This window comes from Sturnus vulgaris, chromosome 39 (assembly GCF_052056855.1).
Source record: "Sturnus vulgaris isolate bStuVul1 chromosome 39, bStuVul1.hap1, whole genome shotgun sequence".
Lineage (NCBI taxonomy): Eukaryota > Metazoa > Chordata > Aves > Passeriformes > Sturnidae > Sturnus > Sturnus vulgaris.
The window spans coordinates 135,738-151,541 of NC_142281.1; the positions used below are offsets into that span (position 1 = coordinate 135,738).

Consider the following 15,804-nt stretch of genomic DNA (forward strand, 5'->3'; position numbering starts at 1 on the left):
TTTCATTTCCCAGGAATTTTTTTTACCAATTCAGGAACTTCCATCTACTTTTTTTCGGGGTGATTTTTCCCCGTTTCCCGCCGCGATTTTCGCGTTTTCGCCCGGATTTTTTTGGGAATTTCGGGAATTTTTCCCCCAAAACCCCCCCCAAATTTTTTTTTTTTTTTTTTTTGGGAATCCCAGGTGAATTCCCTGGACGACAGCGGGGGTCCTGGTGGGAAACTGGACCGGGGATTATTCCCAAGGCACGAACCCCTCGGCCTGGGCCGGCTCCGTGGGGATCCTGCGCAGCTTCCACGGCACCGGGGCCCCCGTCAGATACGGACAGTGCTGGGTGTTCGCCGGCGTGGTCACCACTGGTCCGTACTGGTTTATACTGGGAGGGCACTGGGAAGGGGTTGGGAGGGGGAAAAGAAAAAAAAATGGGGAAAAAACGGTGGGAAAATGGGGAAAATAGAGGGAAAAATGGGGAAATGTGGGGGAAAAAGGGTTAAAAGGGGGTTAGGGGTTACTGATTTGGACTGGTTTGGACTGGGAGGGGACTGGGAGGGGACTGGGAGGGGACTGGGAAGGGGTTGGGAGGGGGAAAAGAAAAAAAAAATGGGGAAAATCGGTGGGAAAATGGGGAAAATAGAGGGAAAAATGGGGGAAATGTGGGGAATAAAGGGTTAAAAAAGGGTTAAAAGGGGGTTGGGGGTTACTGGTTTGGACTGGTTTGGACTGGGAGGGAACTGGGAGGGGAGTGGGAGGGGGAAAACAAAAAAAATGGGGAAAAAACGGTGGGAAAATGGGGAAAATAGAGGGAAAAATGGGAAAAAAAGGGTTAAAAGGGGGTTAGGGGTTACTGGTTTATACTGGTTTGGACTGGGAGGGAACTGGGAGGGAACTGGGAGGGATTGGGAGGGGAGTGGGAGGGGGAAAAACAAAAAAAAAATGGGGAAAAAAGGTGGGAAAATGGGGAAAATAGAGGGAAAAATGAGCAAAAAATGGGGAAAAAAGGGATAAAAAGGGATTTGGGGTTACTGGTTTATACTGGTTTGGACTGGTTTGGACTGCGAGGGGACTGGTTTGGACTGGGAGGGACTGGGAGGGACTGGGAGGGACTGGGAGGGACTGGGAGGGGAGTGGGAGGGGAAAAACAAAAAAAAATGGGGAAAATCGGTGGGAAAATGGGGAAAATATGGGGAAAAAAGGGTTAAAAAAGGGTTAAAAGGGGGTTGGAGGTTACTGGTTTATACTGGTTTGGACTGGTTTATACTGGGAGGGCACTGGGAGGGCACTGGTGGAGGGAGAAAACAAAAAAAATGGGGGAAAAAGGTGGAAAAATGAGGAAAATTTAGCAAAAAATGAGCAAAATATGGGAAAAATGGGGAAATAACGGGGAAAAATGGGGATTAAAGGGTTAAAAGGGGGTTGGGGGTTACTGGTTTATACTGGTTTGTACTGGTTTGTACTGGGAGGGGTTTGGGGTTACTGGGATGAACTGGGAGGGAACTGGGAGAGGATTTGGGGGCTCTAAAAGGGTTAAAAACCGGGAAAAAAAATGGGAAAATTGGGGGATTTTTATACTGGTCCATACTGGTTTATACTGGTTTATACTGGTCCATACCGGTCCATACTGGTTTATACTGGTCTATACTGGTCCATACTGGTTTATACTGGTCCATACTGGTCCATACTGGTTTATACTGGTCCATACTGGTCCATACTGGTTTATACTGGTCCATACCGGTCCATACTGGTTTATACTGGTCCATACTGGTTTATACTGGTCCATACCGGTCCATACTGGTTTATACTGGTCTATACCGGTCCATACTGGTCCATACTGGTTTATACTGGTCCATACTGGTTTATACTGGTTTATACTGGGCCATACTGGTCCATACCGGTCCGTACTGGTTTATACTGGTTTATACTGGTCCATACTGGTCCATACTGGTCCATACCGGTCCATACTGGTCCATACTGGTTTATACTGGTCCATACTGGTCCATACTGGTCCATACTGGTCCATACTGGTTTATACTGGTCCATACCGGTCCATACTGGTTTATACTGGTCCATACTGGTTTATACTGGTCCATACTGGTTTATACTGGTCCATACTGGTTTATACTGGTCCATACTGGTCTATACTGGTCCATACTGGTTTATACTGGTCCATACTGGTCTATACTGGTCAGTGCTGCGCTGCCTGGGCCTGCCCACCCGCACGGTCACCAATTACAATTCCGCCCACGACACCGACACGTCGCTCACCACCGACATCTACCTGGACGAGGCCATGAGGCCCCTGGAGCGCCTCAACACCGACTCTGTCTGGTACTGGTTTATACTGGTTTGTACTGGGAGGGGACTGGGAGGGGGGAAACGGCGAAAAAACGGCGCGAAAAGGGTTAAAAATGAGCGAGAAATGGGGAAAAATGGGGGTTAAAGGGTTAAAAAAGGGTTGGGAAAGGGTTAAAAGGGGATTGGGGGTTACTGGTTTATACTGGTTTGTACTGGTTTATACTGGGAGGGGACTGGGAGGGGACTGGGAGGGACTGGGAGGGGGAAAAGGGCAAAAAAAATGGTGGAAAAAGGGTTAAAAATGAGCGAAAAATGGGGGGGAAATGGGGAAAAAAGGGTTAAAAAGGGGTTAAAAGGGGATTGGGGGTTACTGGTTTATACTGGTTTATACTGGTTTATACTGGTTTATACTGGGAGGGAACTGGGAGGGACTGGGAGGGGGGAAATGGGGAAAAAACGGTGAAAAAAGGGTTAAAAATGACCCCAAAATGACCGAAAAATGGTTAAAAAAAATGGGGGAGAAAGGGTTAAATGGGGATTGGGGGTTACTGGTTTATACTGGTTTATACTGGTTTGGACTGGGAGAGGAACTGGGAGTTACTGGTTTGTACTGGGAGGGGAGAAATGGGGGGGGGGAAAAACGGCGGAAAAAGGGTTAAAAATGACCAAAAAATGGAGGGGGAAATTTTATTGGTTTATACTGGTTTATACTGGTTTATACTGGTGTGTACTGGTTTATACTGGTTTATACTGGTCCATACTGGTCCACACTGGTCCATACTGGTTTATACTGCTTTGGACTGGTTTATACTGGTTGGGAAGGGTTTGTACTGGTCCATACTGTTCCATACTGGTCCATACCGGTCCATACTGGTTTATACTGGTCCATACTGGTTGCAGGAATTTCCACGTGTGGAACGATTGTTGGATGAAGCGCCCGGATCTCCCCGACGGCTACGACGGCTGGCAGGTGGTGGACGCCACCCCCCAGGAGACCAGCAGCGGTACTGGTTTATACTGGTTTATACTGGTTTATACTGGTTTATACTGGTTTGGGCTGGGAGGGGGAGAAATGGGGAAAAAACGGCGAAAAAACGGGAAAAAATGGCGGAAAAACGGGGAAAAAAAAGGGTTAAAATGGGGTTTGGGGGTTACTGGTTTATACTGGTTTGGACTGGTTTATACTGGTTTATACTGGTCTGGACTGGTTTATAGTGGTTTGGACTGGTTTGGACTGGTTTATACTGGGAGGGAACTGGGAGAAAATTTTGGGGAGATTTCAGGGGTTTGAAAGGGTTAAAAATGGGGGGAAATTGAGATTTTTTTATACTGGGTTATACTGGTTTGGACTGGTTTATACTGGTTGGGAAGGGTTTGTACTGGTCCATACTGGTTTATACTGGTTTAGACAGGATCATACTGGTTTATACTGGTCCATACTGGTCCATACTGATCCATACTGGTCCGTACTGGTCCGTACTGGTCCATACTGGTCCATACTGGTTTATACTGGTCCATACTGGTTTATACTGGTCCATACTGGTCCATACTGGTCCGTACTGGTCCATACTGGTTTATACTGGTTTATACTGGTTTATACTGGTCCATACTGGTTTATACTGGTCCATACTGGTCCATACCGGTCCGTACTGGTTTATACTGGTTTATACTGGTTTATACTGGTCCGTACTGGTCCATACCGGTCCATACTGGTTTATACTGGTTTATACTGGTCCGTACTGGTCCATACTGGTCTATACTGGTCCGTACTGGTTTATACTGGTCTATACTGGTCCGTACTGGTTTATACTGGTCCATACTGGTCCATACTGGTCCGTACTGGTCCATACTGGTTTATACTGGTCCATACTGGTTTATACTGGTCCATACTGGTTTATACTGGTTTATACTGGTCCGTACTGGTTTATACTGGTTTATACTGGTCTATACTGGTCCATACTGGTCCATACTGGTCCATACTGGTCCGTACTGGTTTCAGGGCTGTTCTGTTGCGGGCCGTGCTCGGTGACCGCGGTGAAGAACGGCGACGTCTTCCTCAAGTACGACACGCCCTTCGTCTTCGCCGAGGTGGGCGGGGCCTAATTAGCCTAATTAACCCTTAATTAGGGCCCTTAGATGTCATTCATGGTGCTAATGAGGCGGGGGGGTTGTGCTAATGAGGCGTTAATTAATTATGCAAATGAGGCGGGGAAAGAGGCAAGGAGTGGGGGCAGCGCATAGGCGCCATCTTGGGTGCGGCCTAATTATGCAAATCAATGCTTAATTATGCTAATTAGGGCGTGTAATTAATTCTGTCGGTGGTGGCCGTTGTTGATTATTGAAATGGAGTTGTTAATTATGCTAATGAGGTGGTAATTAATCATGCAAATGAGCTGGGAAAAGACAGGAGTTGTTGGTGGCAGCGGCTGCCGGACGCCATCTTGAGTGTGGCCTAATTATGCAAATCAAGGCTTAATTATGCTAATTAGGGTCTGTAATTAATTCTACTAATGAGGGGGATGATTGACGACACTAATGAGGTGATTAACGATCTTAATGAGGTGATAATTAATTATGCAAATGAGCCGGGAAAAGACACGAGTTGAGGTGGCAGCAGCAGCCGGACGCCATCTTGAACGTGGCTTAATTATGCAAATCGCGACTTAATTATGCAAATTAGATGTCATGATTAATTCTGCTAATGAGGGGAATGATTGATTATACTAATGAGGTGATTAACGGTCGTAATGAGGTGATAATTAATTATGCAAATGAGCTTGGAAACAGCAATGAGCTGTGGTGGCAGCAGCAGCCGGGCGCCATCTTGAGCGTGGCCTAATTATGCAAATAAAGACTTAATTCCGCTAATTAGGAGGTGTAACTAATTCTACTAATGAGGGGGATGATTGACGACACTAATGAGGCGATCAACGATGTTAATGAAGTCCCAATTAATTATGCAAATGAGCTGGTAGGAGTCACGAGTCGTGGTGGCAGCAGAAGCCGGGCGCCATCTTGATTTTGGCTTAATTATGCAAATCGCAGCTTAATTACGCTAATTAGGAGCTGTAATTAATTCTGCTAATGAGGGGAATGATTATTATACTAATCGATGTTAATGAGGTGTTAATTAATTATGCAAATGAGCTGGGAAACAGCAATGAGCTGTGGTGCAGCAGCAGCCGGGCGCCATCTTGAGCGTGGCCTAATTATGCAAATAAAGACTTAATTACGCTAATTAGGAGGTGAAATCAATAATCCTGGTTGGGGGGGTGATTAATGAGGCTAATTAGGCTAATTAATGGCGCTAATGAGCAGGTGAACTTGCCCCATGGGGAGGAATTCACCATTAATGACACAAACAGTGCATTGATTAATTTAATTAGGAGCCGCCATTACATCTGATTGGGGGATGATTAATGAGGCCAATTGTGATTAATAACACTAATTAATTATGCTAATTATCAGGTGAACAGTGACAAGGTGAACTGCCCCACGGGGATTCAACACTAATGACACAAACCATGCATTCGTTAGATTAATTAGGAGCCGTCATTAATAATAAGGATTAGGGGTTGATTTATGAGGCTAATTGTGATTAATGATGCTAATTAGGCTAATTAATGATGTTAATGGCCAGGTGAACAGTGACAAGGTGAACTGCCCTACTGGGATTCACCATTAATGACACAAACCGTGCATTCATTACACTAATTAGGAGATGTAATTAATGATAATGATTAGGGGGTTATTAATGATGCTAATAACACTAATTAGTGGTGTTAATTGGCAGGTGAACAGTGACAAGGTGTACTGGCAGCGGCAGCCCCAGTGTCATTCACCATTAATGGCACAGACCATGCATACATTAGGTTAATTAGGAGATGTCATTAATAACATTGATTAGGGGGTTATTAATGGCGCTAATTGTGCTAATTACCGTTGTTAATGGCCAGGTGAACAGTGACAAGGTGTACTGGCAGCGGCAGCCCCACGGGGATTCAACACTAATGACACAAACCATTCATTAATTAGATTAATTAGGAGCCATCTTTAATTTCGAGTAGGGGTTGATTAATGAGGCTAATTGTGATTAATGGCGCTAATTAGGCTAATTAGTGTTGTTAATGATCAGGTGAACAGTGACAAGGTGAACTGGCAGCGGCAGCCCCAGTGTCATTCACCATTAATGGCACAAATCACGCATTGATTACATTAATCAGGAGATGTTATTAATAACATTGATTAGGAGGTTATTAATGAGGCTAATTACCCTAATTAATGACGCTAATGGCCAGGTGAACAGTGACAAGGTGTATTGGCAGCGGCAGCCCCAGTGTCATTCACCATTAATGGCACAGACCATGCATTGATTACATTAATCAGGAGATGTCATTAATGATAACGATTAGGGGGTTATTAATAACGCTAATTAGGCTAATTACCGTTGTTAATGGCCAGGTGAACAGTGACAAGGTGTACTGGCAGCGGCAGCCCCATGGGGATTCACCATTAATGACACAAATCACGCATTGATTACATTAATCAGGAGATGTAATTAATGACACTGATTAGGAGGTTATTAATGAGGCTTAATAACACTAATTAACGTTGTTAATGGCCAGGTGAACAGTGACAAGGTGTACTGGCAGCTCCAGCCCCAGTGTCATTCACCATTAATGGCACAAATCACGCATTGATTACATTAATCAGGAGATATCATTAATAACATTGATTAGGGGGTTATTAATGAGGCTAATGACACTAATTAATGACGCTAATGGCCAGGTGAACAGTGACAAGGTGTACTGGCAGCGGCAGCCCCAGTGTCATTCACCATTAATGACACAGACCATTCATTCATTAGGTTAATTAGTAGATGTAATTAATGACATTGATTAGGGGGTTATTAATGAGGCTAATAACACTAATTACCGTTGTTAATGGCCAGGTGAACAGTGACAAGGTGTACTGGCAGCTCCAGCCCCCAGTGTCATTCACCATTAATGGCACAGACCATTCATTCATTAGGTTAATTAAGAGATGTAACTAACGACATTGATTAGGGGGTTATTAATGAGGCTAATAACACTAATTAATGACGCTAATGGCCAGGTGAACAGTGACAAGGTGTACTGGCAGCGGCAGCCCCAGTGTCATTCACCATTAATGACACAGACCATGCATTCATTAGGTTAATTAGGAGATGTAATTAATTACATTGATTAGGAGGTTATTAATGAGGCTAATGACACTAATTAATGACGCTAATGATCAGGTGAACAGTGACAAGGTTGTACTGGCAGCGGCAGCCCCATGGGGGGTTCCAGGTGGTGCACGTGGAGCCCGGGGCCATCGGGCGCAGGATCAGCACCCAGGGCCCGGCAGGGGGCGCCAGAGTGGACATCACCCACCAATACAAACACCCCGAGGGTGAGTGACCACTGAGTGACCAATGAAGTGACCACTGAGTGACCACTGAGTGAGCGCCTGAGTGACCACTGACCACTGAGTGACCACTGAGTGACCACTGAGTGACCACTGAGTGACCCTGAGTGACCACTGAGTGACCATGAGTGACCACTGACCACTGAGTGACCACTGACCACTGAGTGACCATGAGTGACCATGAGTGACCACTGAGTGACCATGAGTGACCATGAGTGACCACTGACCACCGAGTGACCACCGAGTGACCACTGAGTGACCATGAGTGACCATGAGTGACCACTGAGTGACCACTGACCACTGAGTGACCACTGAGTGACCATGAGTGACCACTGAGTCACCACTGACCACTGAGTGACCAACTGAGTGACCATGAGTGACCACTGAGTCACCACTGACCACTGAGTGACCACTGACCACTGAGTGACCACTGAGTGACCATGAGTGACCACTGAGTGACCACTGAGTGACTCAACCATTGACCAATGGCCAAAGAGTGATGACCAATGACCACTGAATGACCCATTGACCCAACCATTGACCAATGACCCAACCATGGACCAACCATTGACCATTGACCATTGACCAATTGACCCACCATTGACCATTGACCCAACCCTTGACCAATGACCCAATCATTGACCATTGACCACTGACCATTGACCATTGACCCAACCATTGACCATTGACCAATGACCCAATGACCCAACCCTTGACCATTGACCATTGACCCAACCCTTGACCCAATGACCCAACCCTTGACCATTGACCCAATGACCCAACCATTGACCATTGACCATTGACCCAACCTTGACCCAATGACCCAACCCTTGACCAGTTGACCCAACCCTTGACCATTGACCCAACCATTGACCAATGACCCAACCATTGACCATTGACCATTGACCTGTTGACCATTGACCCAACCCTTGACCCAACTCTTGATCCAACCCTTGCTCCAACCATTGACCCAACCCTTGACCAATGACCCAACCATTGACCCCTTGACCACTGACCATTGACCATTGACTCAACCATTGACCAATGACCCAATGACCCAACCCTTGACCATTGACCATTGACCATTGACCCAACCCTTGACCCAATGACCCAACCATTGACCCTTGACCACTGACCATTGACCATTGACTCAACCATTGACCATTGACCCAATGACCCAACCCTTGACCATTGACCATTGACCATTGACCCAACCCTTGACCCAATGACCCAACCATTGACCCTTGACCACTGGACCATTGACCATTGACTCAACCATTGACCATTGACCCAATGACCCAACCATTGACCCTTGACCACTGACCATTGACCATTGACCCAACCATTGACCAATGACCCAATGACCCAACCCTTGACCATTGACCATTGACCCAACCCTTGATGCAATGACCCGACCATTGACCCAATGACCCGACCATTGACCATTGACCATTGACCATTGACCCAACCCTTGACCCAATGACCCAACCATTGACCCTTGACCACTGACCATTGACCATTGACCCAACCATTGACCAATGACCCAATGACCCAACTCTTGACCATTGACCAATGACCCGACCATTGACCATTGACCCAACTGTTGACCATTGACCCAACCCTTGACCCAACTCTTGATCCAACCCTTGACCCAATGATTGACCAATGACCATTGACCATTGACCCAACCCTTGACCAGTTGACCCAATTCTTGACCCAACCATTGACCAATGACGCAACCATTGACCATTGACCCAACCCTTGACCAGTTGACCCAACTCTTGACCCAACCATTGACCAATGACGCAACCATTGACCATTGACCCAACCTTTGACCCAATGACCCAATTCTTGACCATTGACCCAACCCTTGACCCAACTCTTGATCCAACCCTTGATCCAACCATTGACCCAACCCTTGACCAATGACCCAATGACCCAACCCTTGACCATTGACCCAACCCTTGACCAATGACCCAAGTCTTGACCATTGACCCAACCCTTGACCCAATGACCCAACTCATGACCAGTTGACCCAACTCTTGACCCAACCATCGACCCTTGCCCCCCCCGCCCCCAGGCTCGGAGGAGGAACGCCGCGCCCGTCTCCACCGCCACCTCCCACGGCTCCCGCCCTCGCCGCGCCGGCGCCGTCTCATCCGGCGAGGTGACGCTGAGCTTGGGCTCCGCCCCCGCCGTGGCCGGCGCCGAGCTGGAGCTGAGGGCGGCCATCAAGAACCAAGGCCTGGAGCCTCGGACGCTGCTGCTGCGCCTGTCGCTCTGCGCCGTGCGCTACACCGGCGTGGCCGGGCCCGCCTTCCGGCAGAGCAGCACCGCAGGACGCTGCCGCCCGGGCAGGGTGAGGGATGGGGAATGGGTTATACTGGGAGGGGACTGGGAGGGACTGGGATGGACTGGGATGGACTGGGAGGGACTGGGATGGACTGGGAGGGACTGGGGAGGGACTGGGAGGAGACTGGGATGGGAAGTGGTTCATACTGGGAGGGGACTGGGAAGGACTGGGATGGACTGGGAGGGAACTTGGAGAGACTGGGATGGACTGGAAGGGGACTGGGATGGAATGGGAGGGACTGGATGGGACTGGGGATGGGAAGTGGTTCATACTGGGAAGGACTGGGAGGGACTGGGATGAAACTGGGAGGGACTGGGATGGACTGGGAGGGACTGGGATGGACTGGGAGGGGACTGGGAGGAGACTGGAATATACTGGGAGAGAACTGGGACCACTGGGATGGAACTGGGATGGACTGGGATGGGAAGTGGTTCATACTGGGAAGGACTGGGAGGGAACTGAGAGGGACTGGGAGAGTGTTTGGGTCATACTGGGAGCACTGGGAGGGGACTGGGATGGAAATGGGATGGACTGGGAGAGACTCAGAGGAGACTGGTTTATACTGGGAGGGAACTGGGAGGGGAATGGGAGAGGGTTTGGGTTATACTGGGAGCACTGGGAGGGACTGGGATGGAAATGGGATGGACTGGGAGGGAACTGGGATGGATTTCGTGTTACTGGTTTGTACTGGGAGGGGATTTTGGGGGATTCAAAATGGTAAAAAATGGGGGAACAATTGGAGTGAAAGTGTTTGATACTGGTTTATACTGGTCCATACTGGTTTGTACTGGTTTATACTGGTTTATACTGGTCCATACTGGTCCATACTGGTCCATACTGGTTTATACTGGTCCATACCGGTCCATACTGGTTTATACTGGTCTATACTGGTTTATACTGGGAGGGCCAGGCCTTTCACTCCACTCCAATTGTCCCCAAAATATCCCCAGGCCCACAATGGAACCCCTGAGCTCGGGGGCACCCAGGGGTGTCCCCTGAGGGTGTCCCTGACGTCACCCAGGGGTGTCCAGGGGTGTCCCTGATGTCACCCAGGGGTGTCCCTGATGTCCCCAGTGTCACTCTGGGGGTGTCCCTGATGTCCCCTGGGTGTGTCCCTGCTGCCCCCAGGGATGTCCCCAAGGCTGTCCCTTCACTCCTGGGGTGTCCCTGCTGTCCCCAGGCGTGTCCCCTCTGTCCCCAGGGGTGTCCCCTGACCCCTGGCTCTGTCCCCTCTGTCCCCTGACCCCTGGGGCTGTCCCTGCTGTCCCCAAGGATGTCCCAGGCGTGTCCCCACTGTCCCCAGGGCTGTCCCCTCACCCCTGGCTCTGTCCCCTCTGTCCCCTGGCTCTGTCCCCTGACCCCTGGCACTGTCCCCTGACCCCTGGGTCTGTCCCCCTTGTCCCCTGGGTCTGTCCCCCTTGTCCTCTGACCTCTGGGATTGTCCCCTGACCCCTTGGACTGTCCCCCCTGACCCCTGTCTCTGTCCCCCCTAACCCCTGTCTCTGTCCCCCTGTCCCCTGACCCCTGGCTCTGTCCCCCCTGACCCCTGTCCCTGTCCCCCCTGACCCCGGTCCCTGTCCCCCCTGACCCCGGTCCCTGTCCCCCCTGACCCCTGTCCCTGTCCCCTGACCCCTGTCCCTGTCCCCCTGACCCCTGACCCCTGTCCCTGTCCCCCCTGACCCCTGTCCCTGTCCCCTGCCCCCTGACCCCTGTCCCCTGACCCCTCTCTCTGTCCCCTGTCCCTGTCCCCTGTCCCCTGTCCCTGTCCCCCTGACCCCTGTCCCTGTCCCCTGACCCCTGTCCCTGTCCCCCTGACCCCTGTCCCTGTCCCCCCTGACCCCTGTCCCCCCTGACCCCTGACCCTGTTCCCCCTGTCCCCTGCCCCCTGTCCCTGTCCCCCTGACCCCTGACCCTGTCCCCTGACCCCGTCCCCGCCGTCCCCGCAGAGGACGCGGTGACAATGACAGTGACGTACAGCGAGTACCAGCCCCACGTGGGTGACCAGGACGCCCTGAAGCTGACGGTGGCCGGGGCGGTGCAGGAGAGCGGCCAAGTGCTGGCCAAGGAGCTGCTGGTGCGGCTGCACACGCCCGAGCTCACGCTCACGGTAACGGGAGAGATCCCCCCCCAAAAAAAAATAAAAATAAAAATAAAAATAAAAATAAAAATAAAAATAAAAATAAAAATAAAAATGAAATCCTCGGGATTCGTCTTAAAAGACGATCCCCCCCAAAAAATTGGGAGGGGGGGGTGAAGGGGAGGATTGAGGAGGGTGGGGTAGGCGTGGTGGCAGTGAAAAATGCATGGGGTTCAATGGGTAGACCTGGTGTCCCTAAAAATCCCCATGGGGTTCAATGGGTAGACCTGGTGTCCCATAGGGTTGAATGGGTAGACCTGGTGTCCCTAAATCCCCATGGGGTTCAATGGGTAGACCTGGTGTCCTTAAATCTCCATGGGGTTCAATGGGTAGACCTGGTGTCCCTAAATTTATAGAGTTGAATGGGTAGACCTGGTGTCCCTAAAAATCTCCATAGGATTTAATGGGTAGACCTGGTGTCCCTAAATTTCCATAGGATTGAATGGGTAGGCCTGGTGTCCATAAATCCCCATTGGATTCAATGGGGCAGACCTGGTGTCCCCAAATTCCCATTGACTCCAATGGGGCAGACCTGGTGTCCATAAATCCCCATTGGTTTCAATGGGGCAGACCTGGTGTCTGTAATTCCCCATTGGTTTCAATGGGGCAGACCTGGTGTCCATAAATCCCCATTGTTTTCAATGGGGCAGACCTGGTGTCTGTAATTCCCCATTGGTTTCAATGGGGCAGACCTGGTGTCATTAATTCCCCATTGTTTTCAATGGGGCAGACCTGGTGTCTGTAATTCCCCATTGGTTTCAATGGGGCAGACCTGGTGTCATTAATTCCCCATTGGTTTCAATGGGGCAGACCTGGTGTCTGTAATTCCCCATTGGTTTCAATGGGGCAGACCTGGTGTCATTAATTCCCCATTGGTTTCAATGGGGCAGACCTGGTGTCCTTTAATTCCCCATTGGTTTCAATGGGGCAGACCTGGTGTCTGTAATTCCCCATTGGTTTCAATGGGGCAGACCTGGTGTCTGTAATTCCCCATTGGTTTCAATGGGGCAGACCTGGTGTCATTAATTCCCCATTGGTTTCAATGGGGCAGACCTGGTGTCCCTAAATTCCCATTGGTTTCAATGGGGCAGACCTGGTGTCCTTTAATTCCCCATTGGTTTCAATGGGGCAGACCTGGTGTCTGTAATTCCCCATTGGTTTCAATGGGGCAGACCTGGTGTCATTAATTCCCCATTGGTTTCAATGGGGCAGACCTGGTGTCCTTTAATTCCCCATTGGTTTCAATGGGCAGACCTGGTGTCTGTAATTCCCCATTGGTTTCAATGGGGCAGACCTGGTGTCTGTAATTCCCCATTGGTTTCAATGGGGCAGACCTGGTGTCATTAATTCCCCATTGGTTTCAATGGGGCAGACCTGGTGTCCCTAAATTCCCATTGGTTTCAATGGGGCAGACCTGGTGTCTGTAATTCCCCATTGGTTTCAATGGGGCAGACCTGGTGTCCATAAATCTCCATTGGTTTCAATGGGTAGACCTGATGCCCAAAACATTTTGGGGCCAAAATAACTAATTTTGGGATTTTATGGGTAAAAACAGAGATTTTTGGAAGCTAAAAAAAAAGGATTTTGGCCAATTTTCCCATGAGGATTTTTTGGGGGATGAAAAGTGGGAATTGTAATGATTTTGGGGGTGAAACAAAGATTTTTTTGGTCAAAAAAAAAATTTTTTTGGGGGGTAAAAACCGGTATTTTTTTCTTAAAAACCGGATTTTTTGGGGGTAAAACCCTCCTGTTTTGGCTCCTCGTGCCTGGAGTCGTTTTTTGGGGGTGAAAAATTTTGGATTTTGGTGTCCCCGCAGCTGCTGGGCCCGGCCGTGGTGGGCCAGGAGGTTCCGGTGCAGGTGGTTTTCCAGAACCCTCTGCCCAAAGCTCTGAGCGGGGCCTCTCTGCGCATGGAGGGAGCCGGGATCGCCTGCCCCAAACCCGCAGCGCTGGGGTGAGCCAAACTGGGTTATACTGGTTTATACTGGGAGGGGGAAAAGGGGAAAAAACGGGGGAAAAAGGTGAAAAAACGGTGAAAATCGGGTGAAAAATGGGGGAAAAAAGGGTTAAAAAAAAGGGGTTAAAAAAGGGTTAAATGTGGGTTGGGGGTTACTGGTTTGAACTGGGTTATACTGGGAGGGACTGGGAGGGGAGAAATGGGGAAAAAAATGGGGAAAATCGGAGAGAAAATGGGGAAGAAATGGGAATAAAAGGGTTAAACGTGGGTTTGGGGTTACTGGTTTATACTGGGAGGGAACTGGGACAAACTGGGAGGGACCGGGAGGGGATTTGGGGGGAATTTCGTGGCTCTAAAAGGGTTAAAAACGAGGGGAAAAAAAATCGGATTTTTTTGCTTATACTGGTTGATACTGGTTGATACTGGTTTGTACTGGTTCGTACTGGTTTATACTGGTTTATACTGGTTTCAGGACGGTGGGGGCGGGGCAGACGCTCCGCATCAGCCAATCAGTGACGCCGCTGCGGGCAGGACAGCGCCGCCTGGTGGCCGCTCTGGAGAGCGCCTCCCTCCCCCCCCTGCACGGGAGCCTCCAGTTCGAGGCCCTTACTGGGAGCACTGGGAGCACTGGGAGCCTGCCGGGGGATACTGGGAATGCTGGGAATGCTGGGAGGAGGAGGAGGAGGAGGAGGGGGAGGCCTGGAGGGAGCACGGGGGGGTGAACTGGGAGGGACTGGGAGGGGAACTGGGTCAGACTGGGAGCACTGGGAGGGACTGGGCGGGACTGGGAGAGAACTGGGAGCACTGGGAGAGGGTTTGGGTCATACTGGGAGCACTGGCAGGAGTCACTGGTCCATACTGGGAGCACTGGGAGGGACTGGGGGGAAACTGGGCCCAGTTTGGGTCATACTGGGAGCACTGGGAGAGGGTTTGGGTCATACTGGGAGCACTGGGAGCCATATTGGGAGCACTGGAAGGGGTTACTGGGAGCCACTGGTCCATACTGGGAGCACTGGGAAGGACTGGGAGAGACTGGGAGTGGGTTTGGGTCATACTGGGAGCACTGGGAGCCGTTACTGGTCCATACTGGGAGCACTGGGAGGGACTGGGGGGAAACTGGGCCCAGTTTGGGTCATACTGGGAGCACTGGGAGAGGGTTTGGGTCATACTGGGAGCACTGGGAGCCATATTGGGAGCACTGGAAGGGGTTACTGGGAGCCACTGGTCCATACTGGGAGCACTGGGAAGGACTGGGAGAAACTGGGAGGGGAACTGGGTCATACTGGGAGCACTGGGAGGGGTCACTGGTCCATACTGGGAGCACTGGGAGGGGTCACTGGTCCATACTGGTCCATACTGGGAGCACTGGGAGGGGTCACTGGGCCATACTGGTCCATACTGGGAGCACTGGGACCGCCCCAGTCCCCGTCCCAACCCTCCCGATGACGTCACGGCGCCGGATGACGTCATTTTCCCTCCTTCCAATAAAGCGCAGTTTAAAAAAAAAAAAAAAAAAAATCCCGCCGACTGACGTCATTAAGGGGGCGGGGCTGGGGGAGCGGGAGCGGCTCGGGATTGGCTGAAGCGGCGGCCAATGGGGAGCGAGAGCGGCGCGGC

General features: G+C 50.3%; 1 protein-coding gene across 1 annotated transcript; it reads left to right on the plus strand.

Annotated features, from left to right (window-relative positions):
* Positions 1 to 187: 187 nt before the first annotated feature.
* On the plus strand, positions 188 to 15,699 carry LOC148220439 (protein-glutamine gamma-glutamyltransferase K-like; the record flags this gene model as incomplete). The annotated part of the gene is given in 12 exon segments (XM_088155415.1): positions 188 to 359; positions 2,187 to 2,325; positions 3,193 to 3,296; positions 4,292 to 4,380; positions 6,086 to 6,102; positions 7,586 to 7,725; positions 9,821 to 9,843; positions 9,845 to 10,061; positions 10,064 to 10,099; positions 12,040 to 12,200; positions 14,048 to 14,184; positions 14,660 to 15,699. Coding segments are annotated over 12 exon segments (1,485 nt in total), but the record flags the coding sequence as incomplete, so codon positions are not given.
* Between the last annotated feature and the right edge of the window lie 105 nt (positions 15,700 to 15,804).